The sequence below is a fragment of the Podarcis gaigeae genome (assembly GCF_964106915.1).
Source record: "Podarcis gaigeae genome assembly, chromosome: 2".
NCBI lineage: Eukaryota > Metazoa > Chordata > Lepidosauria > Squamata > Lacertidae > Podarcis > Podarcis gaigeae.
The window spans coordinates 33,375,113-33,400,807 of record NC_139679.1 but is presented as its reverse complement, the minus strand read 5'-3'; the positions used below and the strand labels follow the sequence as shown (position 1 = coordinate 33,400,807).

Below are 25,695 nucleotides of genomic sequence, written 5' to 3'. Positions count from 1 at the left end.
GGGCAATGTATTGATATATAATCCCAAATTGGTTTGCGGTCTGCATATTGATAATGGTTTCATAATATCTGACATGGTGATGTATCATGAATCATGATGTATGTGTGTGCTTTGTAAAAAAAAAATTGTGGTGTGGGGAAAACGATGAAGCCAGTCATCACTTCTCGCATGATGCTCCTGTTGCTCTGTACTATAAAATAACAGTTGTCCCAATATGTTAAAGGTAAGTAAACATGTATCAGTTTTAGACCCCAAAGTAGTAGCAGTTGCAGGCACATTACCCCATTCGCCTCTAAATAGTTACAACCTTACTTCAACTGGTATATCACGATGTTTAGCTGATGATATATCACATTGTTGAAAAGCAGATATTGCCAAGCCCTAATAAACAGCATACTGCACTAGAAATGATTACTTAAAACATTTGTTTTCATAAAATTCAGTTAAGTCTTTAAATAGCTGGGGTGTGTTATTGTCTTGTTTGTTACTATGTTGTGTATTTTTGAGTTTTTATACTGTCACCCACCCTGTGATCCTCAGATAAAAGGCAACACACACACAAGCTTCCCTCATCCCAAATCTTGCTCTTCTTTTCTTATCTTGGCCCCTACTATCCCAACTGGGATTAGAACCTCTTCTGTATCAATTTTTGTGAACTTTGTGTGCATGCACAGACATGGAGAGGAAATCTGGAGCATGGCTTGGGAAGATTTCAGCAGAAATGCTGGATGGTTTAGCTTGTGGCTTCGTTGGTAGAGGAGCGTGTGCCACCTCTCCAATGGGCTAGATCCAAGGTGCAACTTCCCCAAATGGAAGGGATTGAGATTCAGTACAGGCTCCCACTGGAGGAAGGGAAGGTGGCAATTGTTGCTGCTTCCTGTTCCCCCAAGAGCACCTCAACACTGTTCAAGATGGTCCCACTAGCCACCAGAGCAACTATTCAGTGTCTGCAATAAGATGCAGGAACGGACAAAATTCACCTCCTCCTCTTCTCCAGTGAGAAAGCCCTGTGAGGGGAACTCAGGGGGTGATATTCAAGTTTACTTAGAGCAGATCCACTGAAATTACTGAACATGACTAAGTTAGATTCATTAATTTCAGTAAGCCTTTTCTGAGTGAGTGTAGTCGATTACCACCTATGGGAACTATGGATCCAAGCCAATATCTCTTAAGTTTTCAGGTGTGGCGATGTCCCCTTCTTCCTGACTCTGACTCTGAATATTTTTCTGTAAGCATGCTAAAGGAAGGAATCATGCACGCACTTTGTTACGACTTAAGCACACTTCTATGGTTGTCTAGGAGCAGTTTAGCTGTAGTTTACTGACATGAAACAGTAGAACAGTCTTCACACAAAGCGACATATATATATGTGCATCAGTCTTTGGTCACTGCTCCTAACATCCAAGCAGAAAAAAGAAGTTGGCACCAGAGAAATCAGAAGTGGTCATTTGATTTAGCATTCCACTGAAAAATCATACACTCACCCATGCCAGATTTGCCATCTGGATATGTGTAGACCTGTCCATTGTTCTTGATAATTGGGAGGTTTGAGGGTAAAGGTGCAACTTCCTCTTCACTCTCATCAGAGCTTGAGCTACTACTGGTATCCTCACTACAGCTATCATAACCATCAAACATCCCGAACGAATCACGTCTCTTCCTTTCAGATCTTGAAGAATGTTCAGTCTAAAAAGAAAAGCTAAAATGTTAAAACCTCTCAACAAAAGGAGCTGAAAGAGATATTTCAGCATTTTAAAAGGTTTCCACTGAGTGTGGAAGATCCATACTACATAATCTTAAGTTACACAGAGAAACAACACATGTAGACAGACAAAATGAAAAGCAATTTGCAAATGCTACATAGGTGCCATGGTATACAATAAACTAAAAATGAAATACTTTGCACTACACAAAGCAATATTCAGGATGAGCACCCAACAAAATTATGTTCAATAACCAAACACAAACATTTAATTTATTACCCTTACATATTCCATTGTAGAAATCACAGAGGAGCACTTATGTTGCTTTACATATAGGCAAATGTAAAGCAATGAGTTATACAAAAATTTTGTTGGTTTGCTAGCTTCTCTATAGAATGCATCAGTCCTGAAGTTACGGATTTCAAATATGCCACCAAAGTCCTCAATAGTCTTTGCAGAATTCAAGGGTAAGTTTATCATGTGTTGGTATACCCAGCATTGTTCATCAACAGTTCATCCACTTCTGGCTAACCAGCAGGCAGCATACATTAGCTGAAGTAGGCTAGGCTGAGACCAGGTGATTGGCCCAAGGTCACCCAGTGAGCTTCTTGGCTGTGTGGAAATTTGAACCCGGGTCTCCCAGGTCCTAGTCCGACACTCTAACCACTACACCACACTTGATGCAACCCCACGTAACAACCCAGAGAAGGGAATTAAGCTCACTGACCTACCATTTTCTCTTCAGAAAACTGTGGAGCTTTTCTGTGGTATATTCTCATTTCACACCAGAACTAGAGAGAAAAGCCAGAGCCAGAGTGTATCATTGTTCTTCTTTGCAACTTCTAGGGTCCATTCTCCCCCCTTTGGTTAGCCACTAAGCACAACCCACCCCTCATCTGTTTCCGTCACATATTCTCAGTCTTTGAAGTAGACTATTCCCATAAAGTTAATGATTTGTCATAGAAACACTTCCATGGCAACTGACAGAGATAGAATAAAACAAGCATCACAAAAGTTAGATTTTATGTGAATGGCTGCTCTACCACGCGCAATCTCAGAATGCCATTACTAAGGAGATATCCCTTGCATAGTGCAGATCATGCTACACATTTTATTTGCTAAAACAAATGCCACTTCTGAAATCGTTGTAAAAATAAAATAATAATTTCATTTGTTATCCAAATATCAATAGCACCCCAATCCCATTCAATGGCAGGATGGACAAAGTAGTTCCTTATGATATACAGCAGGTATATAGTTGAACAGAAGTCATCAAATGCTACCTTCCAATACTAAGCAATTAGAAAGGAGCAGACCACAGAAAAATAGTGTCTTCCACCCATATCAGTTCCAGACCTATCAGCAGTATCTGAATGTCCAACATTTAGAGCAATACACTTTTCAAAGGCATTCCCAAGAAGAGGGCATTACAGTATTCCAAACGGCATGTACCTAAGGTGTGTGTCACTGTGGTCAAATCAGACATCTCAAGGAACAGGCACAGCTAGCACACTAGCTTTAACTGTGCAAATGTATTCCTGGTCACCAAAGAAACCTGAGTGATCATGATCAGGGCTGAGTCCAGGAGCATGCCCAAACAGCAAACCTGTGTCTTCAGAGGGAGTGCTACTCCACATAGCACAGTTAGAATCTCTGTTCCCTGTTATGCTTTCTGACTGACCAAGAGCATCTACATCTTGCCTATCTGTAGATTACATTTCAATTTGCTCACCCTCATCCAGTCCATTACTGATCACAGACACCAGTAAAATCAAGACAGCTTCCTTGGATTTAGGTGGAAAGGAGAAAAAGAGCATACTAGTGAAACCAAACTCTGAAACTCTGGATTACTTCTCCCAGTGGCATGAGGGACAAAACATAACATTGAGCAAGCCAGCAGCCAAGGTGTCAAACAAGAGTCCCCCAACACTAACTTCTGGGTTGGCCCCTCCAGGAAGGAATGGAACCACTGTAAAACAGGGCCTCCAAGTCCTATCCCAGCAAGGCTACCATGGTCAATGGCTTTGAAAGCCACAAAGAGGCAGAATCAACAGGGACACACTCCCCCTGTCCAGTTCCCATCGTTAAGCTATCCACCAAGGCAACCAAAGCTATCTCTGTCCCATAACTATTATACTGCTTATGACTATTAGACACAACCTGAGCATCATTAAGAGAAAAAGATAGTGATTGCAACCTGCAAAGCATAGTCATGCAAACTTGAATTGCTCATATGTGCTACTGGAATGACAGAAGAGCCTGTGGAAATGTACTGACTGTATTACACATGAGTACTTAACATACACTTATTCACACAGCAACTTTCATAATTTGTAGGGTGAGGCAGGATAAGTAAATACAGTGTTCAACAGCAAAAGTCACAGTAAATTTTGTCAGGAGATGGGAGAGCCTGAAAAAATTACATATTTGGACATTCACAAAAATTAGAAACGTCCATCCATGTTACATACATAGTATGTTTTCTATTATAATTTCCACTATAATTTTAAAGAAGTACTAGTATTTCTGTGATGATCACCCACTGAAATTTTATTCATCTTGGGTGGCAAGTTTGCATAGCAGCATGGTATTGAGAACTTAAAAGAGAGAGAGCTAGACACCACTATCCCAAGTGCAGTTAAGGCACCACAGAACTTGATTACATTTGCAGCATAACTAATACAGTTACTTAAATATATGCTGCAATGATTGTCCACTTTTAAAAACTATTATGGCCACAGATTACAATTCTTTCTAGTTTAGCTTACAGCTTAAACATTTCAGGGATCTAACAAGTCCTGGCGAAGAAGAGCAAGATGCATATTGTCCCAGAATACTCATAGACTGATTGTTTTTCTCTGATTTTAAATGCTGTTATGCTGCTAGTGCTAGTTTTGAAGGGCAGGGAATGATTAATTAAAACACTGAAAATCATTTTTTAAATTGTACTCTGTGTGAACTGCCCAGAGGACTTTGTCACTTGGGCTGCCAATAAATGTTCTAAATAAATAAATCCATCCTCATCCCAAGGCACTTGCAATCTGAAGAACAAGAAAGAGACAAGAGAAACCTAAGTTGTGTGACTGTGAAGATGCACAAAATGGTTTTGATATGAATCAGTTGTAGCAACAGCTCATCCATCCCTGTCAATAGCAACTTCAACATACTGTAATCATTTGCTGGAGTGCTAAACATTATGCATATAATGTTGCACCAACATAGATACCTTCAACATTGACCAAAAGTCTTCTGTAATGTCATGCAGACAAGCAGTTCCCAACCCCATCTCTAAACACCTCTTTTCTGCCTAGCTCATGTCAAACAACAGCTTCGTGCACTGACTTTAGGCAACATTTGTCAATGACCTCAATTTTTACATAGCTACAACAACCAACTGACAAGTCAAAGTAATAACTCATTGCTGTCTTACAGCCATAGCTAATCATTACAGATTAGAACAATGCAGCTGTAACCAGCATATGACCTGAAAGATGCCGCTTCCCTATATACAACAATCTATTAGTTCATGAAGCAGGGGGTGCTGGAGGCCTTCAAACTGTATGGGAATCAGAATTAGGCCACTCAATTGAAGATCACAAATGAGGTCTCTGGGCCATTCCCACCCCTCATAAAACAATCTCTGCTTGCTTACAGGAGGCATCCACTGGCACTGGGTGACAGTCAGGCTGGCAAAAATTAATCCCTCCCTTTGCCCTTTATGTTGGAATGGTTATGGAAAACTTGGTTTTTTCATGTTTGGTGGGAACTTTTGCAATATTCTCCAGTATATCCACAATTACAAGCCAACCTCTTTCTCCAAATCCTACCTTAGCCTTACTATCTTTGGACATAGACTTGGGCTCCACTATTCACTACAGAGAACTAGTAGGCTTCTTACTGACCGCAGCATGATTAATGATAGCTCAGTAATAAAATAACCAGACTGAAATAACTCTGAGCATTTGGGGAAATAATATCTGGGGTGCAGCAATGTTTGAGCGTCTCACCAGACACAAGAGGACAATTAAAGGCTTAATGAAAAGAGACACCTTCCAATAAATGTGGGCCCCTTTCTTTAGCTATGTTAATGACCAAAATCAAGACATTGTTATCCTAACAGCTCAATCTTTTCAGTGGAGAGATTACATTAAGTAATATGTTTGAACATTGAATGTGTAAGCTCATGTCTAAAGTCAATGGATAGAAAAAACACCATTAGATGCACTGCTGCATAAGTGTTTAATGGTTCTTGTATCTGTATAAAAAGTAAAGCCAATAAAAAATTGTTTTAAGAACTGAAGCAACAGAATAATTGGTCCGTATCCTACAAACCCATTGTTAGTGCAGCAGGTTGCATGATTGGCCCATAAGATTTAATGCACATGCTGTTGTGTGTTGTGGTACCAACAGTGATAGCAGAAGGTATGACCCAGTTGTCTTCCAGTATACACTAATCCATAAATTTTCAGAACTTTTACCCTCAGTGAGCACTTTCCATATCAACAGATCTGTCAAGGAACCAACAAACATTACAGAAGGCTTCGGGACTATTCTAGAATGCATAATTACTTCACATAGGGGACCAGCTAGGTCTGTAAGATCCAAATGCTCTCTCATGTTAACTGACAACACAACATCGAGAACACAGTGTTCCCTCCAATAGCTATGCATTCAGAAGCTTTTGTAAGGCATTTGCTGATACTCTATTTAAGGAAGTAAAAGATTTGCAAGACAGACATGCTACCATGTTCTGATATACAGACCATGCACAATGGGCAGAATACAGAACAGTGGACAAATTAATGGGGCAGGAGACTGAAGCAAATGAGAATAGTCCGTATACATGCACATGAGTGTTTCCCTATTAAAGCCCAATCAAGTATTGTAGAAAGGCAAGACAAAGCCACACGTCATTTAAGACAGCCTTCCCAACCCAATGCTTTCCTGATGTTTTGGATTACAATTCCCATCAACCACAGTCAGCCCAGCTAATAATCAGGGATAAAGGGATCTGTAGTCCAACAACATCTGGAGGATATCAGGCTGGGGAAGACTGCCTTAAGACAAAAAAGGTGTTTAGTCTAGATACATAATGGAAAGGAAAGTTAAGGAGGAAAGCGCTAAAAAGTTTGAGAATAAAGCTCTGCATCAGCAGTGTCCAAAGCAACACTGTCACAAATTTAAAACTTTTAAAACTACTGTATCTCTTAACACACACATTAAAATAGGGCTCAATGTTTACTTATTATTGCTACTAAGTTAATATCCCACTTTCCTCCAATGAGCTCAAGGTGGCATAAATTGTACTCCCTCTCTCCATTTCATACTCACAATAACCTTGTGAGATAAGCTAGGCTAAGAGGCAGTGACTGACCCAAAGTCACTCACTGAGCTTCATGGCCAAGAGGTGATTTGAACCCTGGTATCCCAGGTCTTACTCCAACACACCACACTGGTTTTATATACGTAACAGAATGTTCTGTATTTTAAGTTTAATTACAAATGAGCCACATTTAACAAAGGAAATGCAACTTTATGCTGATATCAGCATTTCAACGTCACAAACATAATGCATTAAAGTCAATGCATTTTAAATGAAAAAGTTACATCTTTCGTACTTTATCCAGTGAAACTTCTCATTGTCAGCATTCAGCATATCTTAATTTGGCAATTTCTCTTTAAAGTCTTCGTTATGACATTAATTCTGAAAGCTTTCCCTGAGAAAGGTAAAACTGACTCATTTACTTTCTGCTCCAGGATACTTGTATGCAACAAAGCGGGTTGCAGAATCCTACAGATTAGTGTGAATGTCAGGGGAGGAAAAGTAGCAAGCAGATAGGAAACTAAAGAAATAGACTCGTCATGGCATTTCCTGGATTACTAGGTTTTCTCTTCTACACTACTGAACATTGGCAGACCTAAACATTTCCTCTATCTTCTCAAAGGCCACATTCAACCTTCTAAAAACAATCAAATGAAATGTTTGTTGAACACTGGTCTGCACATCCCCTTGCAAAGCATATACAGTGGTACCTTGGGTTACATATGCTTCAGGTTATATACGCTTCAGGTTACAGACTCCGCTAACCCAGAAATAGTACCTTGGGTTAAGAACTTTGCTTCAAGATGAGAACAGAAATCACGCGGCAGCAGCGGTAGGCCCCCATTAGCTAAAGTGTTGCTTCAGGTTAAGAACAGTTTCAGGTTAAGTACGGACCTCCGGAACGAATTAAGTACTGTACGTAGTCAGAGGTACCACTGTGCACAAGATGTTCAAGATGCTCAACGAGGCACAAAATCTCTTCGCTTTTTGATCATTAAACTACTAGGGCAACGCTGGAGCCGCAGTACTGGCCAAGGTACCAACACACACAAAAAAGAGGTTCTCTGCACAGCACACACAGCACGCAAGGAAAGGACAGCCAAAGGAACGCGGAAGGGACTCTGGAAACCTCGAAGAGGCATCGATGAATGAACCACTCGCACTCCGACAGAAGGCAGAAGTTTCTCTCAAGTCCCCGCCACTTTTGCACATGTTGCCGGGGAGTGGGGGAGTAAGAAAACACGGGTGGGTGGGTCGGGGCAGATGGAGAAGAGGTAGCTTATATGGTACAGTATTTCTCGCAGAACATCCCCCCCTCCTCCCTGCCCAGAGTTGCCTTTCTCAGTCCGGCACTTCCCTCCCACACGGCACAGAATGCAACGCTGCTCCCCACACCATTTCTCGCGTGGGTCCCCCACCCCCTCAGGAAGGGAACCCAAAGCAGCGTGACCCCCTCAAGCCTCTCAGGTCAGCCACCCCGCTCTGAAGCCCAAGCCTCTTGCCCTGCCCGGTGCTGGCCGCTGCCTCTGCCTCCCTCGACCCCCCCAGGGGGTTGCTCTGCGCTACTCACCAGGTCCTTTGTGTTTTCCATCAGGCCCTCATGGGCAAAGGATGCCGCTGCCGCCGCTCTCCTCCTCCTCCTCCCCCCTCCCGCCCCCTCGGCTCAGCCCCCACCCCCCCGGACTCTCCCCCTCCCCTTTCCGAGGGGCAGAGCCAGGTTGGAGGAGGAGGAAAGTTCAGCCTCTCACTTTAAACGGGGGGGAAGAGCGCAGAGTGTGTGAGAGAAAAGACATTCAACTCCAAGCCCCAGAATATCAACAACATTAGCATAACCGCACTGCGCACGCGTAGTACGGCCCCAGCCCACGGCGCGCTCCCATTGGCCCCTTCGCTGTTTGGATCGCCCTCGCTCGCCGTACGCGGCTGGGCGGCCTGAACTATGATGCGGAAGAGGGGGGGGGAGGAGAGGCGACGGGGACCGAGGACGGTCGCAGCCGCGGCGTTAAAGCGGTCGCCGCGACCGGCTACAGATTTGATGGGATGCTTCTCTCCGTCTCAGTTTGCCTTCAACTGAGGAGACGTTAATCTTTTTTTAAAAAAGGTGCTTTCACCTGCACCCCCACTGTTTTACAAGTGATGGGACAGCCCGCTTAGAGAGCGGTTCTTATGAGGGGAAAAATGGGGGAAAGAGAGTGTGTGTGTGTTGGGGGGGGAATACACTGAAACATTGAGGTCATGTGAAAAGGAGGCGGGGCCAAGGAGGTCACGTGGCAGTGCTTCTCACGGAGCGGGGGAAGGCAAAGACATAGAGAAAAAGACAAATGTTACGCAGATCGTTTTATTCCGGTCTCCATTTGCCTTGGGGTGGGGAGGGGTGAGGAGCTCGCGCCGAAAGCCCCCTCAGCCCGCGTATCTCTCTGGTAATCTATCTGTTTGTTTACATCGCATGTTCATTCAGGCGGCGTCACGGCGGCTTCATTGAGTACTGTGCCTGGGAGGGCGGACGTGTTTGCGTCTGCGTGCCTCTCTATGGTAACTGAGCGGGAAGGGCGTTTCCGGTTTCCGTGCGGGCCTTTCCGCTTCCGGTTTGTGGTCCCGTGAAGGCAGAGGTAGCATGGAGGCGAGGGCTGAGGGCCGGCGAGGCGCGTCGAAGGGCAGAAAGCGGCCTCGGGTCGGAAAAGGGCCGCTTGAAAGAGGCGAGGAGCGAGGCGGCCACGTGGCGGCTGCCGCGGAGGAGATCCGTCGGGCTCAGCACTTGGCTCTCGTGGCAGAGAAACCCGCGGCGGAGCGTGGCCTGGAGGAGCTGCTGTTTGGGGACGTGGAGGAAGGAGACGACGACCTGCAGCGTCTGCAAGGCCCGCTGGCGAAGGTATTAGGCGGGAAGCCTGTTTTGGTGTCCCCTCCCTCCCCCCGACTGGATAGCAATAATCAGCCTCACGGTATCTAGTGGATAATGGTTCTTTCCACCAGCTTTCTCTTCTTTCTATGAGCCCCACATCCCTGCCCGAGCTGCTGGCAGCGTGATAAGCTTGAATTGCACGAGTGGATGTTTATGGACACGCAGATACAGTGATGCAGATGTTTCACCAGTACATATTACGGAATTTCTGCCTGTCTTACACACCTGGAGCATTGGTCCACAAAAACTGGTGCCGGCCCTGCCGGTTCAGTAGCAAATGTTCAGAAGAGAGGGGTGCAGCTGTAGTTATGATAGCACAGCATAGAAAAGGGGCACTCTTTTGTGCTGTTTTTTAAAAATAAATTTATTGTGGCTTCAGTCAAACAGTTGAGGTTGTAAAGTTGCTAATGGTTGTCCCTTTGTAGGTGGCTGTGTGAATGCCTTATCTAGAGGTCACAATCTTCTGTCTCGTCCACTTTGAAAGTATTCCAGGAGGTGGTAAATTAAGTCTGAATACCCACTGTAACATTCAAGCAAATTAGTTCTTCACCCCCTAAAAAAATTCCTAACTTTTTCAGTTCACGTAAATATTTGTAAATTCACCATAGTATCCAGATGTGGGGTACTGTCCTGTCATGGCAGCAAACAGTGCAAGTATGCCTTCTGAACTCTGAAGGCCATTATATGGGTGCTGTAGAACAGCACATTGTTCATCAGGTATGTGGTTATCAGGAAATTCTGTCCGAAATGCCTCAGGATTCATGTGGCAGTACAGCTGAGACTGGGCTTGTCAGTTATCTCAGTTTCAGGCTCCTGACAAGTGTTCTGAGAATAAACAATGATAAGTTTTTAGGAATTTTTAAAGATTCATTGGTGGCAATCTGTAACATGTTTTTAAATTCTAAGATTAAAGAAAATATTCTTTCTTTTTTTAAGGTTGGTGATGTGCTCAGTGGGAATCTCCTTGAAGGAGAATCTGATGACTCAGAAGTGGAGAATGAAACGGAAGACAACTTTCTTCCATCAGAAAAACCAGCATGGGTGGATGAAGATGATGAAGTTGAGGAAATGTAAGCAGCACTCATAGGCTATGTTTGCATGTCACAGTAATCCACGATTGGTGGTTTACTTTGATGTGTAATGCACCTATTGTAAATTGACTCATCAAGTGTGGTGAAGCAAAGCTGTAGTTGTAAGCAAGTTGCATTGAACTCTGTGGGGTTTGTCTTCAACCTAACGTATGTAGGTTTGGGGTGTAAGCATCTTACATCCTGTGAGTGCAAGGTCAAGAGTCGCACAAGCAGATGTACTATGACTTATCTTTTTCCTCTTCCCCCTGTGGGTCCATATGTGTCCCCCAAACTTTGCTCTGGAGGGATTGTCAATCCTCCAGAGCAGATTTTGGGTGGCTGCAGGTTGAAGGAGAGTCACCTTTGCACAAGTGGAAGTCCATTGCATCAGTGCACAATTAGATACCATCCATCATCTTAACCATTCATTCTGAGTGAAGATGTTAATGTGTGTGCTTTCTGCAAGTTTTTACAAAATATTGCCAGGCTGTCCACTTTTTAAGAACTTTGGAAATTCTAGAACCTTATAGCTGATTTTAAAATTTACTTTTTTCCATTTCTTCCCCATGCTAATCCTGTAAAGTAGGATAGGAAGAGGAAGTGTTTTATGGTCACTCAGTGAATTTCATGGCTGAGTGATGATTTGAACCTTTATCGCCCAATCTTACTTTGGCACTCTTAACCACTCCATCACATTGACTCTACTATGTAATCTTACTATGTAACATGAACTACATGCCACTGCTTCAAAATATAAGCTATTCACTTGCTTTAATTTGTAAAGTGACCATCTTGGTAAAATTAATATTTTTACAGAACTGTACAAATTTAGCATGTGACTTTTTTCTCCTAGAATTGACATGACCCATCGATATCGAAAAAACATGATGAAAAGTGATGCAGAAAAGAAGCTTACAAAGGAAAAACTTCAAAGAAGACTTCAAGAACAGTGAGTGTTAATGGTAACATGGACAAGAGACAACCATCTTAAGAAAAAATAATTTTTGATTATTTATTTGAATTGGTATCAAAAAATGTTAGCATATAACCTCATTTTTGAAGAGGCTTTCCAATATGTGTTTTCTCAAAACAGACAATTTGTAAATTAATCTGAATTTTTGAAGATGTCTATATTTATTTCCATACATACTAAAATGCAAAAAAAAATAATCAATTTTCTTTATGCAGCTATGAAGTTTTACTACTTAATATTGAGAAAAGGGGAAATGGCAGGATGATTCAATTGAACTTAAAAAGGAAGGGCGAAAATGGCTGGGGTGCTTGGACACTTCAAAAGCATTTCCCTATTTATTGTCATAATGAGAGGCTTACTTGCAAGAGGTGGGGAGTGTTGAGGAAAATTTTTTTCTTCCTTCACAGTCCATCCTTTAAACAGCTTGCATCTGCTCTTGCATCACAAGGGGTGTGTGTGTGTGAGAGAGAGAGAGAGATACTGTAAGGCTGTCTGTCCTGAGTTTCTTGCCCTGCATCCCTCTCTCCATTTTTGCCCTTCCTTTCTAAGTTCAATTTGAGAGCCAGTGTGGTGCAGTGGTTAAGAGCGGTAGTCTTGTAATCTGGGGAACCGGGTTCGAGTCTCCGCTCCTCCACATGCAGCTGCTGGGTGACCTTGGGCTAGTCACACTTCTCTGAAGTCTCTCAGCCCCACTCACCTCACAGAGTGTTTGTTGTGGGGGAGGAAGGGAAAGGAGAATGTTAGCCGCTTTGAGACTCCTGAAGGGGAGTGAAAGGCGGGATATCAAATCCAAACTCTTCTTCTTCTTCTTCAGATATTTAATGCTCATCATTCTTGCACCCATCTTTCAAAATTGTCTGGCATATTTACTTAAAATTTCTGATAGTTTTTTTTTTTTTTTACTTACCTCAGTGAATAAGGTTGTGTCTTAAGTAACAGTTGTGGGTGAAGTACAGACTTGTCTTCCTTAGATTTCAGAGCGCAATGGGAGCAACCCCTTCCTGGGCACAGAGGGACAGGAAGAAGAAAGTAAGAAAAGCCAGAGATGAAGGTAAATGTGGGACTTTCTATAGCATGAACCAAAGTCAATAAAGTAATTAAGATGCAATCCTCTGCATGTGTTCTGCAGAGAAAGTTTTTGGGACTTCTGATTAAGGAAGTCTCGCAGGGACTAATGTAGGAAGAACATCATGGCAAGGGAGAGACCAACTTGGCCTCATCCATTGGCTGTAGAAGGAGCAGCTTTTTAGGAGCAGTAGAAGGAGAATTTTAAGCAGTTCTTATTTTGCACTTGGCTTCAATTTGGTTGCCTTCAAGGTTCAAGTAAAAAACAAAGTAGATCACACAACCCTGAAGGCTGCCTACCCTGTTTTAGATTGTTTACCTGAGAACGCAGACTGTCTTACTACTGACCGTTGCAAGCTGCTCTAAGAGACTAGGAGCAGGGTTTATGACACACTACCTGACTGTATACTGAATAAGTTCTGACTTCTTTTCATATATTGCATTTAGCTTATGTTGCCACTTTTCATATGGCTGCACAGATAAAACAATACAATGTTTGAAATAATTTCTTTTTAAGATGACAGCGAAGATGAAGGGGATGAACTAATGCACAAGACAGGCAACTTCGTGACAGTGTCAGATTCCTTACCAAGAGGCTTTTTACAGGTAAAACAATCATTTTCATGTACACAATGTGTTTGTGATTAGAATTCATAGGCTTTGAAGCTGTTAAATATGTGAAAAACAACAGGTTTCAAGAGACCCTTCATGCAACACATTGAAAGCATTTTCATGTTTTGAATATTTAGTTGGCAAAGCTTTAAGTATGATGAAATAGTTATTATGTAGAGCTTCAACAGTAAAATAAAAAAATCATTGGTAATTTTCTCCTCTCCTGCAAGCCTGCTGTTAACCCTCAAAATCTGCTTCAGGTGGTTGGAGGACCATCTGGAACAGATTTTTGGGAATTGTGAGAAGAGGAATTTCCAGGTGTGAGCAGAACACCACTTGCACAGAGTTGAATACAACTTGATTTTATAAAAATTTGGATCGCTAATGCATCTCTAAACTAGGAAATGGAAAACTGCCTAGAACACTGAATGTATCTTAGGACAGAATTGGTAGCAGATTTGCTGAAATATATTTCAGTAGTGCAGACATAGGGTTGTGTCCAAAGCTGCTGTTTAACTTGGGCAGAAGATTTCTGTTTCCACACTTGAACCTTCTTTCCTGTCCTGAAGCCTCTCACCCACCCTCAAAATCTGCTCCAGACGGTTGAAGGTCCCTGTGGAGCAGTTTTTGTGGGGGTATTCAGGGAGGAGCAGAAGGGGAGGTCTTAGTGCTGCTTGTGCAGTGTTGGATACTGTCATGAGTGTGTATATTTTTCTTTTCTATATGTACTTAGTGGTTATGCAGCTTCATAACAACCACACATGTTCCTGTTCTGCATTTTAGATGAAAAACTGCAAGTTTGCTAATAGTGAACGTCTGTCAGATGCAAAACTGACAACTGTGCAGTTCCATCCTTCTGCTCAAGTTATTATGACTGCTGGGCTTGATCGGTCTGTTTCACTGTTCCAGGTAAGGAATAATTACCTTATATATAATGTGATTGTTTCTGTTCTATGTTCTTGTATACTATTTTATAGGAACTGATTGGCTGAGACATACTTTAGACACCTATGTGGTGGTTGGGTGGGTGGGGGTTTAAATTTGCATATTAATACCAAACTTTAAGGACTGGAAACAGTCAAAAGTGCATGGAAGCAAGTGGCTCATCCCTATTGTTTGCATAGAAACAGGAGTTCCTTGTTATGGTGGAGCTCCATATGGTGCAGTAGCAGGCAGTAGCAGCCCAATGTTTGTGTGGGACTCTGGGTTGCCGTCAAATCAAGGAAATTAAATTCAAGACAAACTGGCATTCGCTAGTCATTGCATTTGTATTTTAGAAATCCTCTTAAATATTGCCCATTCTGAGGTGAAAAAATGAATGCATCTTTTTCTCTTTAAAGGTGGATGGCATCGCTAATCCAAAGATACAGAGCATTCATCTGGAAAGCTTTCCAGTGTACAAGGCACGTTTTAGTGCAGATGGAGAGCAAGTTATTGCAACTAGCATACACAACAAGCGGTTCTATATATACGACATGATGGCTGGGAAAATTATTCCTATCACCCATATCAGAGGTGAGGTTTCACTGCTTGCTTATATTTTTGTACACACTGAATTTTAAGTAGATTCGAATAATGCTCAAATATAATTATATTTTTTCTGAATTAGACATAAAAGATTTCTAATTAAATTCCTTCTGTGTCACATGGCGGTAGAACTAGTGCCCAGTGTTCTTCCATGTCTTTGGAACAATGGCATCTATAAGAAAAAGAATGAACATTCAAGGAAATAATGTTCTATTATTCTTTATAAATAAGCACCCAGATTAAACCATAATTTATAAACTTTGGCAATTCGCTTCTATATATATGTGCTGGAATTAAAAAAAACACATATTGTTTTTTTGAATTTAAGGTTTAGAGGAGAAGTTTATCAAAAATTTTGAAGTATCACCAGATGGAAGATTCCTGCTCCTTAATGGAACATCAGGCTATCTGCATTTGTTGACAATGAAGGTAAAATCTGCATTTGTTTCTGAAAATGAGCATTTTAAGTTCAAACAGCAACACAATTCTACCAGCAGAGAAGTTGTATCAGCTAGAGTTCATACTAAAAATACATTTTAATACTAATATGGCAAATATGAACCACATAGCATTTTGCAGTCTTATGCTTCATGCAAAATTTCTGTGCTGCTCAACAGCAGCCATTTCAGCAGACAGGTCACAGGGATGGTGTGGATTTCTTGACTTTGATTTTGTTAAATCCAAATAGTGGTGGCTAATAGCTAAGCAGTTGATTTTCTTTAGAGTTTTGTGTTGTAAGTGTCTCTTATTAAACAAGTCATCTGAATACTGTAAATGAGTAAGTCACTGGTGTGGTGGAGACTATAGAAGGAAAAAGATAAACCAAAGGAAGAAAGCCATAAATAGCAGGAGGGAAATAGGGCAACAGAGCACCATATTAGGGAACACAGTGGTGCACTAAGAAATATATATATGAAAACACATTTGTGTGCACCCTACAAGTTTTCTTCCCCTCCTTTTTATGACGACTGTAGAAGGGCACATTCCTCTCATGAGACCAGACTCTTTCACTTTATGATATTGTGACTACTTGTGTTGATCCACAATTGCATTTCTATTTTAGACGAAAGAGCTTATTGGGAGCATGAAAATAAATGGGAAGTCTTTGGAATCATCTTTCTCTCCAGATAGCAGCAAAATCTACACACATTCTGGTAAGTCAGATAAGATGTGGCATCACTGTATGAAGGTGTGCAATTTTTAGTGAAAGGAGAACTTTGTATAGCCTCTGTTGCAGCTGTTACAGTAGTAATCGTCACAGGCTCATTTTCTGATTAGAAAGCACTCATAGCTTGAAGCTGGAATTTGTGACCCGATACAACCTCCCCATAAACCATGAAACAGTTGTGCCTTTTACTACTTATGATGTATGCATGTACCTATTTAATAGAAACTCACTATATAATAGTTATAATCTTTGAGTAGTGTATGGAGTTATTCCTTGCTGTGCTCTTCAGTTGTTCATAGTTTAGCGGAGGTCCCCCCCTTTAAATCCAGCATTTTGATGTCATATATTACTTCCTCTAAAAAATTTCCCTATTTGTCTCTCTGTCTGTCAGTTCAGGGTGAAGTTTTCGTATGGGATGTAAAAAGCAGACGATGCCTAAACAGATTTTCTGACGAAGGTTGTATGTGTGGTACATCAATTGCAATCTCCAAAAACAACCAGTATGTGGCATGTGGGTAAGTGGAAGCAGAGCCAATATTTTAAGATATTTTATTTCTTGGATCATACCGGAAGGTTCTCTACTTCAAAGACACTGGAGTTGTCAGATAATTATGGGTTTAGACATGCGTTACTAATGTTGCAGCTCTCAGCATATTAAATCCACTTGATTTCATTGGGACTTACTTTTGAGTAAACATTCTTAGTAATGTGCTATAAGAGGCCAAATTCAGAGGAGGGCAAAATCGACAAATAATTTAGTGGTGTATCTTTATATATGGTAACAAAATAACTTGCCAGTATGACAGGTAAACACATTGCAAATGCTTTTTAGATCAAGTTCCAGGCTTTATCAAAGTAGTCTTCAGAAATATCTTATTTTTAGTCCGTGGTTGATGACTTGACTGAGTAAATATTGAGCAGCTTTTTGCCCTTAAATTCTGTAGAGCTGCCATGTTGCTTGCCTTGATTTAAAAATGGCTGTGGCTAATTGCTCCCCCTAAGATACAGGTGAGCTTCTTGCAGCATATGTAGGAGTCAGCAATTGTGCTGCAGCATTCTGCACTAACTGCAGCTTCCAGAGCAAGCAGAAGGAAAGCCCCACATAGAGTGCATTGGAGTAATGTACTTGAAATCACTTCATGCATGAACTACTGTGACATGGCTTTCCCAGTCTAGGAATGGCTGTAGCTGTCAAACCTCTTTCTGTAGATGGAGCCTCCCTTCTACAAACTTATCGTAAGCATAAACGTAGTAAAAACACACACTCTTTTTACTTACATGAATAAGATTTTACTATAGTTACGCATTAACATTTCCTCAGTATAGCTGATAGGAAATGACGCTTGGTACTTCTGGAGAAACATAGGATCATGGATATAAATTGCTGAGTTTAATTATGGTTTAAGCATTTTATAAACCACAAACTACTTTTTTTTTTTTAGTTCTAGTTCTGGAGTTGTGAATGTGTATGCTCAGGACGACTGTCTCAGAGAAACTAGTCCTAAGCCTCTGAAAGCTATAATGAACTTGGTCACACCTGCAACATCGTTATCCTTCAGTCCCACCACTGAAATATTGGCAATTGCTTCTAATAAAGTAGATGAGGCGGTAAAGCTGGTAAGAATTTCTCCTAAGTTTAATTCAATAGCTAAGTATTAATTCAATTCAGTTTAAGCTAGAGTTTAATCTGGAGCTTGTTCTTTTCAGCTCCTAAGGCCCTCCTCAGCATCCCAGCCTTGGATTCTCATGCCTACAGAGATCCCCTGTCCACCTCTCCTGGCCTTAATTCAGCAAAACAAACAAAAAACAGTTCCTCTTATAACTATTATAACTAGGTCGCTTACTGGAGGATTTTTCTCCTGCTCGTGATTTGTCAACATTCTGTTGCTGACCTCTTCACCTTGAGCACTTTGCATGTCTGAACATTCTGTGACATCCTAGTTGCTCAAGTAATTGCAAGCTGCAAGAATTTTCACATACATTGAACAGACACACACCTTGCATGGTTCTTGGATAGTGAGAATGTATTGAGTTTGAATAAGTCTTCTGGGAAATTACCAAAAATATGACAACAACAGAAAGACAGAAATATCTATACTTTATGGTTTGAGGCAAACATTTCTCACTTTAGGAGCTGTATATGGGGAAACCTTTTCATTTTCACCAGGTGACACAGTCTGCCAATTTCTGTTTTGGAATAGGGGAAAATGAGAGAACCCCAAAACATCCATTTTATCATATTAGAAAAGCTTTTAACATTGCTACCATTTAGGCGAAAAGTAGGATTTAGCTCCAGAAAAACCTAGATGTCACACAGCTGGTGGAAACGTCATGTGGTTCATATCTTGCAAGTGCAGGAACAGGCAGCCCACAAGGGGTAGGATCAGCCCATGTAGTTTTAATTGTAACTGTATGTGCAAAATCTGTAGTTAGAAAGATCCTGGACAGGAAATTTTCTTTTTTATAATCACTTTTTATTAATACTTTTCATAAAGCCAAACTAATCTAGAGAAGAAAAGTAGGAAAAAGGAAAAGAAAAGAAAAGAAAGAAGTGAAAGAGAATAAAAGACCAATATCTTAACCTTTATTCCACACAGAAGAGTGAACCCTCCCAGGTCTCACCTGGGAGTTTCCCCCTCTTCCTCCAGCCTCCCATCCTGGGAGATCCTCTGTACCAAAACTCAGGGAATTTCTAAAGTAGCTTGTAAATGGACAGATGCAGGGGAAAGGGTTAGAAAATCCTGCTAGTTGTGCACAAGCCTTTGCTTAAGATAAAGTGTTGGGTTCAGAGTTATTGTCTTGAAAGTAACTGTAAAAATTAATGTTTGAAAGTTTATTTTCATGTTAGCCGCTCCGAGCCCTGTTTTGGCTGGGGGGGTGGGGTATAAAAAAATATTATTATTATTAATTATATTATGTATGACAGTGAAGTATGCTTTCACTTACCCAGCCCCTCTGTTTCATTACCTTGCTCCACTCTCCTTCGCAGGTGCACATTCCTTCATTTACTGTATTCCCAAATTTTCCGGTGTTCAAAAGCAAGTTAATATACTTGGCTAACTCCATGGACTTCTCACCCAGAAGTGGATATTTTTCCATAGCAAATAACAAAGGCAAAGCTTTATTGTATAGGTACGTATTAAATCATGCTACTGCAATTACAATGATACTTAACTCTTAGATTTCTTCAGATTTGTGTTAATATTATTGACTGTGGGCAGTATTAATGTTAGTCATACTCAGAGTAACTAGTCTTAGTATAGCTTAGATGAATATTGCCTTTGATACCTAATAATAATAAAACAGGTTTTTATAATTTAACTGACCTAGGCACAATTTGAATTTTCTTGCACATTCTTATTTCCCTTGTCTCTTTTAAAAACATACTTTGCTACTCTGTACCCTGATATGTTGATGTTAGATGAAAACATTGCCATAAAATATTAGAACCACTGTGGTATAGTTTAGAAAGCTAAAGAGGGTGCTTTGTGGTCTTGTAGTTGGGAACATCTCAAACTATTGCATATTAACTCTGTTTTAACTTTGCAGGTTGAAACACTACTCAGATTTCTAAACCGATGACTTTAGACTGAGGTAATTATCAACTGAAGTAGAAATGCTGCTGGAGAATTGCGGGAAATATAGTTTAAATTTCCTTGTTACAATTTCAGAGTCAGAAAGAAATTCAGTTCATTGCAGTTTTGTATTGAATTTTAATGGTTAGTGAAGTGTGTGCACTTATTTGGAATAAAGCACACTGAACTAAGTGGGCTTTCCTTTTGAGAATGTATGCACTGAATTATGCTACACAACAGCACATGCATTTGTAGTACAAGTATTTGTAGTCTGCCCTTCCTGCAAGGGTCCCAGCGTAGCAATCGATAACACTGAAATCACAGTTTACAATTAAAAATAAAAATTAAAACAAATGTAAATCTTACTTGGTTTCACTGGACATTTAGTCCAGTGCTAGGTAAAGGGACCCCTGACCGTTAGGTCCAGTCACGGACAACTCTGGGGTTGCGGGTCTCATCTCACTTTACTGGCGAAGGGAGCTGGCGTACACCTTCTGGGTCATGTCGCCAGCATGACCAAGCCGCTTCTGGTGAACCAGAGCAACGCACAGAAACATTGTTTACCTTCCCGCCTATTTATCTACTTGCACTTGACGTGCTTTTGAACTGCTAGGTTGGCAGGAGCAGGGACCGAGCAATGGGAGCTCACCCCATCACGGGGATTCGAACCACCGACCTTCTGATTGGCAAGCCCCAGGCTCAGTGGTTTAACTCACAGCTCCATAGTCTAGTGCTATTCATTGCTTAAATCCTTGCTAATATAACTGTTCATATTCTTATGCATTAATTGGCTTTTTGGAGGATGCAGCCTTTTTCTTGAACATTTGTTGACTTGCTCTTCATACTCTTCTCTCTACAGATGGTGTACCCTGTGACTTTAAGAAAGTGGATTAACTTTTCTTCATTGCCTTGATGTATTTATATGTATGTGCATTTGTAGCAATACATAGCTTTTTGAATAACTTGGCAGAAACTCGTCTCTAATATTTCTCCATAACATCACCAGTGTTATTTAAGAGAACATATTGCATGAAAGTAGGGGCTAATCCACACATGCAGAGAAATTATGTAGGACAGCGTTACAGGATGCACTAAAACTGAACATTCAAACATGTAAGCCACCCACCCTCAATAGTCTGAAGCACTTGGTTTTTGATGAAATGTACCTAAATGGGTGGGTTACATGTTTGAATGGTGGGAAGAAGGTAAATACCATTTCACAGTGCATGCTTATGGAAGTGCTGCTGGAGCTGCTAAGTTGGACGTCTTCATGGGGAATAGGTCTAGTAGTGCCTGTTACATATGGTAACTAAGAGGGACTTCTCTCTTTAGAAGTAGCATACCTCTGAGTACTAGAATCTTACATATTTGACAACTTGCTATCCTTCATGGGTTACATAACCTTGAGTTTAATCAGAGCTGTGGGAATATTTTGCACCAAGTGGGCATTGGAAGGCATCTAGTTTCAAGCTCAATAACAGTAGTGTAATACTGACCCCAAGTGGTCAGTGGTGGATACTTAATTTCTTATCGTTTGCTTTCATTTTAAAGCATTCGAAAGACAAACCAGCACTTTAAAAACACTGTATATCAAATAGTATATTTGGTCACTTTGCCCCCATCATTTGACTTTCCCAAACCAATCGCTGTGGAAGTCAGACAATGCAAAATATGTTCATAATTCTCCCACACTGCCCTACATGCCACACCTTAGCTGAAGGCACAGTGCTAGTAATTTCAAATAGTGGTTCTTGGATAAAACAATTTATTGCAGTATTTTTATCTTGACAACAACTTTTCATAATATGGGTTAACTATGAAATGTTTTTGGGAGGAATCCTCCTTTAGATACTCATGCCTCAGATCATTTAAGACTCTGGCCAGCACTTTTCAGACTCATTGGTAAATAAAGTACTTTACTTTTCTAATGTTTTATGTGTAAAGTGATAACACACAGTTTTCTTCTTCCTACCATCTTAAAGAGTAGGAATCAAGTACTGTGCCTAACACACTATGGTTATAAATACATTTTGGCATTTTATATATAAAAAGTGTCCAATAAGACTTCCCAAAATTCTGGATCCACATGATATTTTCACTATGTCCATTCTAAAGAGAACCTAAAATGATGTCATCTTGTATTAAATGAATGATGTTGAATGTCAACTTTCATAAGAAACTAAAGAGTCTAGTGGCACCTCAAGAGACAAATCTGTTAGGGCGCACAATTTTGTAGACTGCACAAAGCAGACTGATGAATACATTCTTAACCTTGGCAATCCAAAGAGCTCAAGTTAGATATAAAAGAGCAAAGTTAAGGTTTGTTTCTTCACGTTACACCAAACACCATAATTAAGTCAGACTGATGCTTATCAGCTGCAAAACATCCAGTGTAAAACATATGCATCGTGGCTCCTCCTATTCATGCCTTTTGAGTAAGAACACTATAAAATGAATACAAAGTGAATTCATGAATTCACTTCTCCCAGATGAAAAGGCCCATATTAAAGACAACTCAGCCCAAATGTGAAACCTGTGTTTTTCAGCCACATCCTGGGGGAGGGTGCAAATCCTGAGCTCAAATCCCAAATTGAAGCGGGGAAACGATAAGAAACAGCTTTACATCTCAAGAATAGCCTTCCTTGAACCTCCTTCATCCTTATGATTTCATGACATTTCCGCAAGTTCTCCCACTGCCAGCTGCCCCGCCTCAAGAAACGACACTGCCATCCATGAATCAATTGGAAACCGTTTCAGATCTTGAGGGTTGATAAACCCCAGCATGTGCTTTGGCACCATCTTTTTATGGGGTTACATGACGGTATTGCAACCATGCTGCGTGCTATTCCAGCCTCAGAAGCCTATAGAAAAGTTGGTGTGAATAAGCCCAATTATCTCTGACAATACTAGGGCGCAGCCAGCTGCTGCTGGACCCGCCCGTGAGCGGAGCCCTGGTTATGGGGTGGCAGCTGCCTCGCTTCTCACGGGTGGGGCCAAGTCCAAACCCTACCGCGGACAATGAGCCGAGGGGAAGCCCCGCGCCCAGGTTCCAGCGCCCAGCGGTTACCATGGAGACGCGGCCCCTCTCCCTCCCCACCCCTTTCTCGCTCGCGGCCTCACAATCTGGTCCCCCTGACCCAGCTTTCCCTCAGAAGAGGATGCTCCTCCGTCGCAAAGCTCCGCCCCCTGTTGCCAAGGAAGTGAGGTCACATAATATGGCGGCTGGGGCTTAGCTGCGCTGAGGGAGGATCCGGGTCTCGGGGAATCTGCGTCCATCCTCCCCACCCGGGGTGCGCTGTCGCCCCCGAATCCCTCCGGCGTCGAGAGGCGGGGCTAAGGGCCGCGATGGTCTCTGGCGTCGCCCTGCTCTGAGTCAGGGTCCCTCGCGACTGGGTCCGGGTCCTGCCGAGCCGCCTCGATGGAGTTGAGAGTCGGGAACCGGTACCGGCTTGGCCGGAAGATCGGGAGCGGCTCCTTCGGGGACATTTACCTCGGTGAGGGGGCGCCGCTCTGGCATGAACCGAGAGGGGGTTGGGGAAGGGGGGGGCGCGACGACGGCCTGAGGGAAGCGGCTGTCTTTGGAGAAGCGAGGTCGGGGGTCGCTTTGCCTCTGGCGCTCTGGTGGGGCCTTCAGGTTGCGGCTCCCCACCCCACCCCCACCCCAAGCGGACCCTGCTTTCCCGTGAGGTGACAGAGGAACGCCCAAGAAGCGCATCAAGCCCCGTAGCGGGAAGTAAAACCGTCGTGTCCCTCGCCTGCTCAACCACCGCAGTTACAGTCAGGGTTTACTCGGAAGGAAGACCTGGGTATTGCAGGGAGACTGACTTCAGAGCAAGCGTGTTTACAGTTAGCCTTGGCTCGACACTGGGGGAAATGAGGACTGGGAGAGCCCCAGTAGTGCCCAGTTACTTCCTTTGTGACCTTGGGCAAATCGCTCTCTTCTCCTTTCTCTTCTCTCTCTCTCTCTCTCTCTCCCCCCCTTCCCCACTTCTTTTATTTGGCTTCTAAGCTGGGGTGGGGGAAAAAATTCCTGACTACATGTTTCTGGGCCGAAGGGTTCTGACAGTGAAGTATGAGGTTTGGAAATGCACCAGCTGTCGGTGGAGAAAAATTAATAATACTCAGATGGAGTTGTTTACTGTGAGGCTTCCAGGAAGTAGCCTGGTTTGAAAGAGATAATTGCCTAGGTTTAGGTTATTTTTTGCAGAGTAACTCTTCTCCTTTTGTCACTTGTCATGTCTGCTATAGCTTTTAGCTGAATTGTAACATGGGGAGAAATTACAGGTTTTGCGCTGCTTTCTGGAACTAAGGCACACCTGGTTATTTTCAGCTTAGTCCCCTAATTTTGATGGCAGTGTAACTGTGAACCTGAGCCAGAGGCCTGCTAACTTACATCTTTGGTAATAAATCTTTAATAGACCCAGAGGGATGATGTGGATTTTCTCCTGCATTTTGTATGTTGTAAGCTAGTCTAGGTGTCGCCTTTCAAATTCATAGGTTTTATGCAAAGGTAAGCCACAAAAAAATATCTGCTAGATGAAACTGATGCTGGCAAATAGTTAATGGTTCAATCCTGCAAAGGCATATGCCTATGCATTGCAGTATGCATTGAGTGGCTGTAATGGGATTGCTGACTGTGCATGCTGCTATCTATACAAGGGTGTAAGTCAATCCAAGTCTGAGCTCCTGCGTTTAAAAATACACTAATTTATGCATGTCAGGAGCAGTGAGACCAGTTGTGAAGCCTTCTTAATTCTTGTTAATTGAGAGGTTCCCCGCCCTCTTGAAATCTGCTTCAGTGCATGGCTGGCCTTTAGAATATGGATGTGTTAATAACATTAAATAACTTGTGTACTTCTTTGTTCTTCACTGTTGGGGGGGCAGATGAGAACAACTAGCACTTTAGTTTTGAATCATTGTACTCTAAAACTGGACATCTGTTTTCAAAGATCGTGGGAATGCAGTTTTTTAGAATCTTAGTGTCACCATGCTTGGTGTTGGTTTTGGCCTACAGAGAAAGTTACTTGAGAACAGTTTTAAGGTATTTCTCTTGCTTACTCTACACTACAGGATCATTAGCTATCTGAGAGTTATGAAGTACAGCAGTTATTTTGGAGCTATATATAAGGGTGCGGCCCCAGAAGGAGAAAGGTCGTGCTGTGGCAGCTCCACCTATGGGAGCAGTAGTTAAAGTCGTTGTGCAGGTTAGGAAACTTTGTATATAATCAGAAGAGTTGTTTTAGTCTTGTTCTTAATAACATAGTCCATCTGGCTGTCAACTATCAGGCAGATGTTTCTAGTTTATGTGAGGAGGAGCTACCTATTTGATTATTTTCATTTTGAGAATTATGTATACAAGAGAGGCTGCAGGCATCTATAGCCTATATATAAAGATGGTGTGTCAAATCGGTATTAAGCACATACATATTTTGGGCATGTGTATGCAATTTGTTAGAATATCAGCACCCAAATAATGAGTCTTTAAATTGCCATACTTGTGAAACAACAGAGAGTAGCTTAAAACAAAGCACTGAAGATGGTTAAATGTTTAACCATTGTAATCCTTGAAAGAAAGAGAAAATCTGCCCAAATGTCTAATTCTGAGACTTTCCCCTAACACAGTGAAGTCTTTGATGCCTATAAGTGAACTGGTTTCCACGTCGCAATAAAGCATATTTAATGTTTAACCACAGTTTATTGCAAATTAGTAGTGGGTGCCTGCTGATCAAAGCTTCCTGCTTTGTTCATCCCTTGCTGTTGGCCATACTGCTCTGGGAGCA

The 25,695-nt window shown here is 41.9% G+C and overlaps 3 protein-coding genes across 19 annotated transcripts in view; 2 read left to right on the top strand and 1 right to left on the bottom strand.

Annotated features, from left to right (window-relative positions):
• The window catches only part of MBTD1 (mbt domain containing 1), a 119,694-nt gene that overhangs the window by 41,047 nt on the left and 52,952 nt on the right, over positions 1 to 25,695 (bottom strand). For 3 of the 12 annotated variants that reach the window (XM_083727968.1, XM_083727972.1, XM_083727975.1), the window contains exons 1-3: positions 8,597 to 8,664; positions 2,435 to 2,494; positions 1,485 to 1,686 (exon numbers count right to left, since the gene is read on the bottom strand). In XM_083727968.1, coding sequence (XP_083584094.1) covers positions 1,485 to 1,686; positions 2,435 to 2,494; positions 8,597 to 8,617 — 283 coding nt within the window. In that variant the 5' untranslated portion in view covers positions 8,618 to 8,664. Of the gene's footprint in view, positions 1 to 1,484; positions 1,687 to 2,430; positions 2,495 to 8,596; positions 8,840 to 9,467; positions 9,541 to 25,695 lie in introns of those variants that run through there. The other 9 variants (XM_083727974.1, XM_083727971.1, XM_083727978.1 and 6 more) reach the window with 7 other exon arrangements.
• UTP18 (UTP18 small subunit processome component) lies at positions 9,641 to 20,877 on the top strand (the record flags this gene model as incomplete). The annotated part of the gene is made up of 14 exons (XM_083728000.1): positions 9,641 to 9,895; positions 10,862 to 10,995; positions 11,849 to 11,944; positions 12,940 to 13,019; positions 13,551 to 13,639; positions 14,429 to 14,554; positions 14,986 to 15,160; positions 15,501 to 15,601; positions 16,236 to 16,326; positions 16,732 to 16,855; positions 17,783 to 17,957; positions 19,330 to 19,472; positions 19,890 to 19,934; positions 20,775 to 20,877. The coding sequence occupies 13 exons, from the start codon at positions 9,641 to 9,643 to the stop codon at positions 19,912 to 19,914; spliced, it is 1,614 nt and encodes a 537-aa protein (XP_083584126.1). The 3' UTR covers positions 19,915 to 19,934; positions 20,775 to 20,877.
• Positions 23,055 to 25,695, top strand: part of CSNK1D (casein kinase 1 delta) — a 30,578-nt gene continuing 27,937 nt past the window's right edge. For 2 of the 6 annotated variants that reach the window (XM_083728042.1, XM_083728045.1), the window contains exon 1: positions 23,087 to 23,409. In XM_083728042.1, the coding sequence (XP_083584168.1) occupies positions 23,334 to 23,409 (76 nt within the window). In that variant the 5' untranslated portion in view covers positions 23,087 to 23,333. Of the gene's footprint in view, positions 23,410 to 25,695 lie in introns of all 6 variants that reach the window. The other 4 variants (XM_083728043.1, XM_083728040.1, XM_083728041.1 and 1 more) reach the window with 4 other exon arrangements.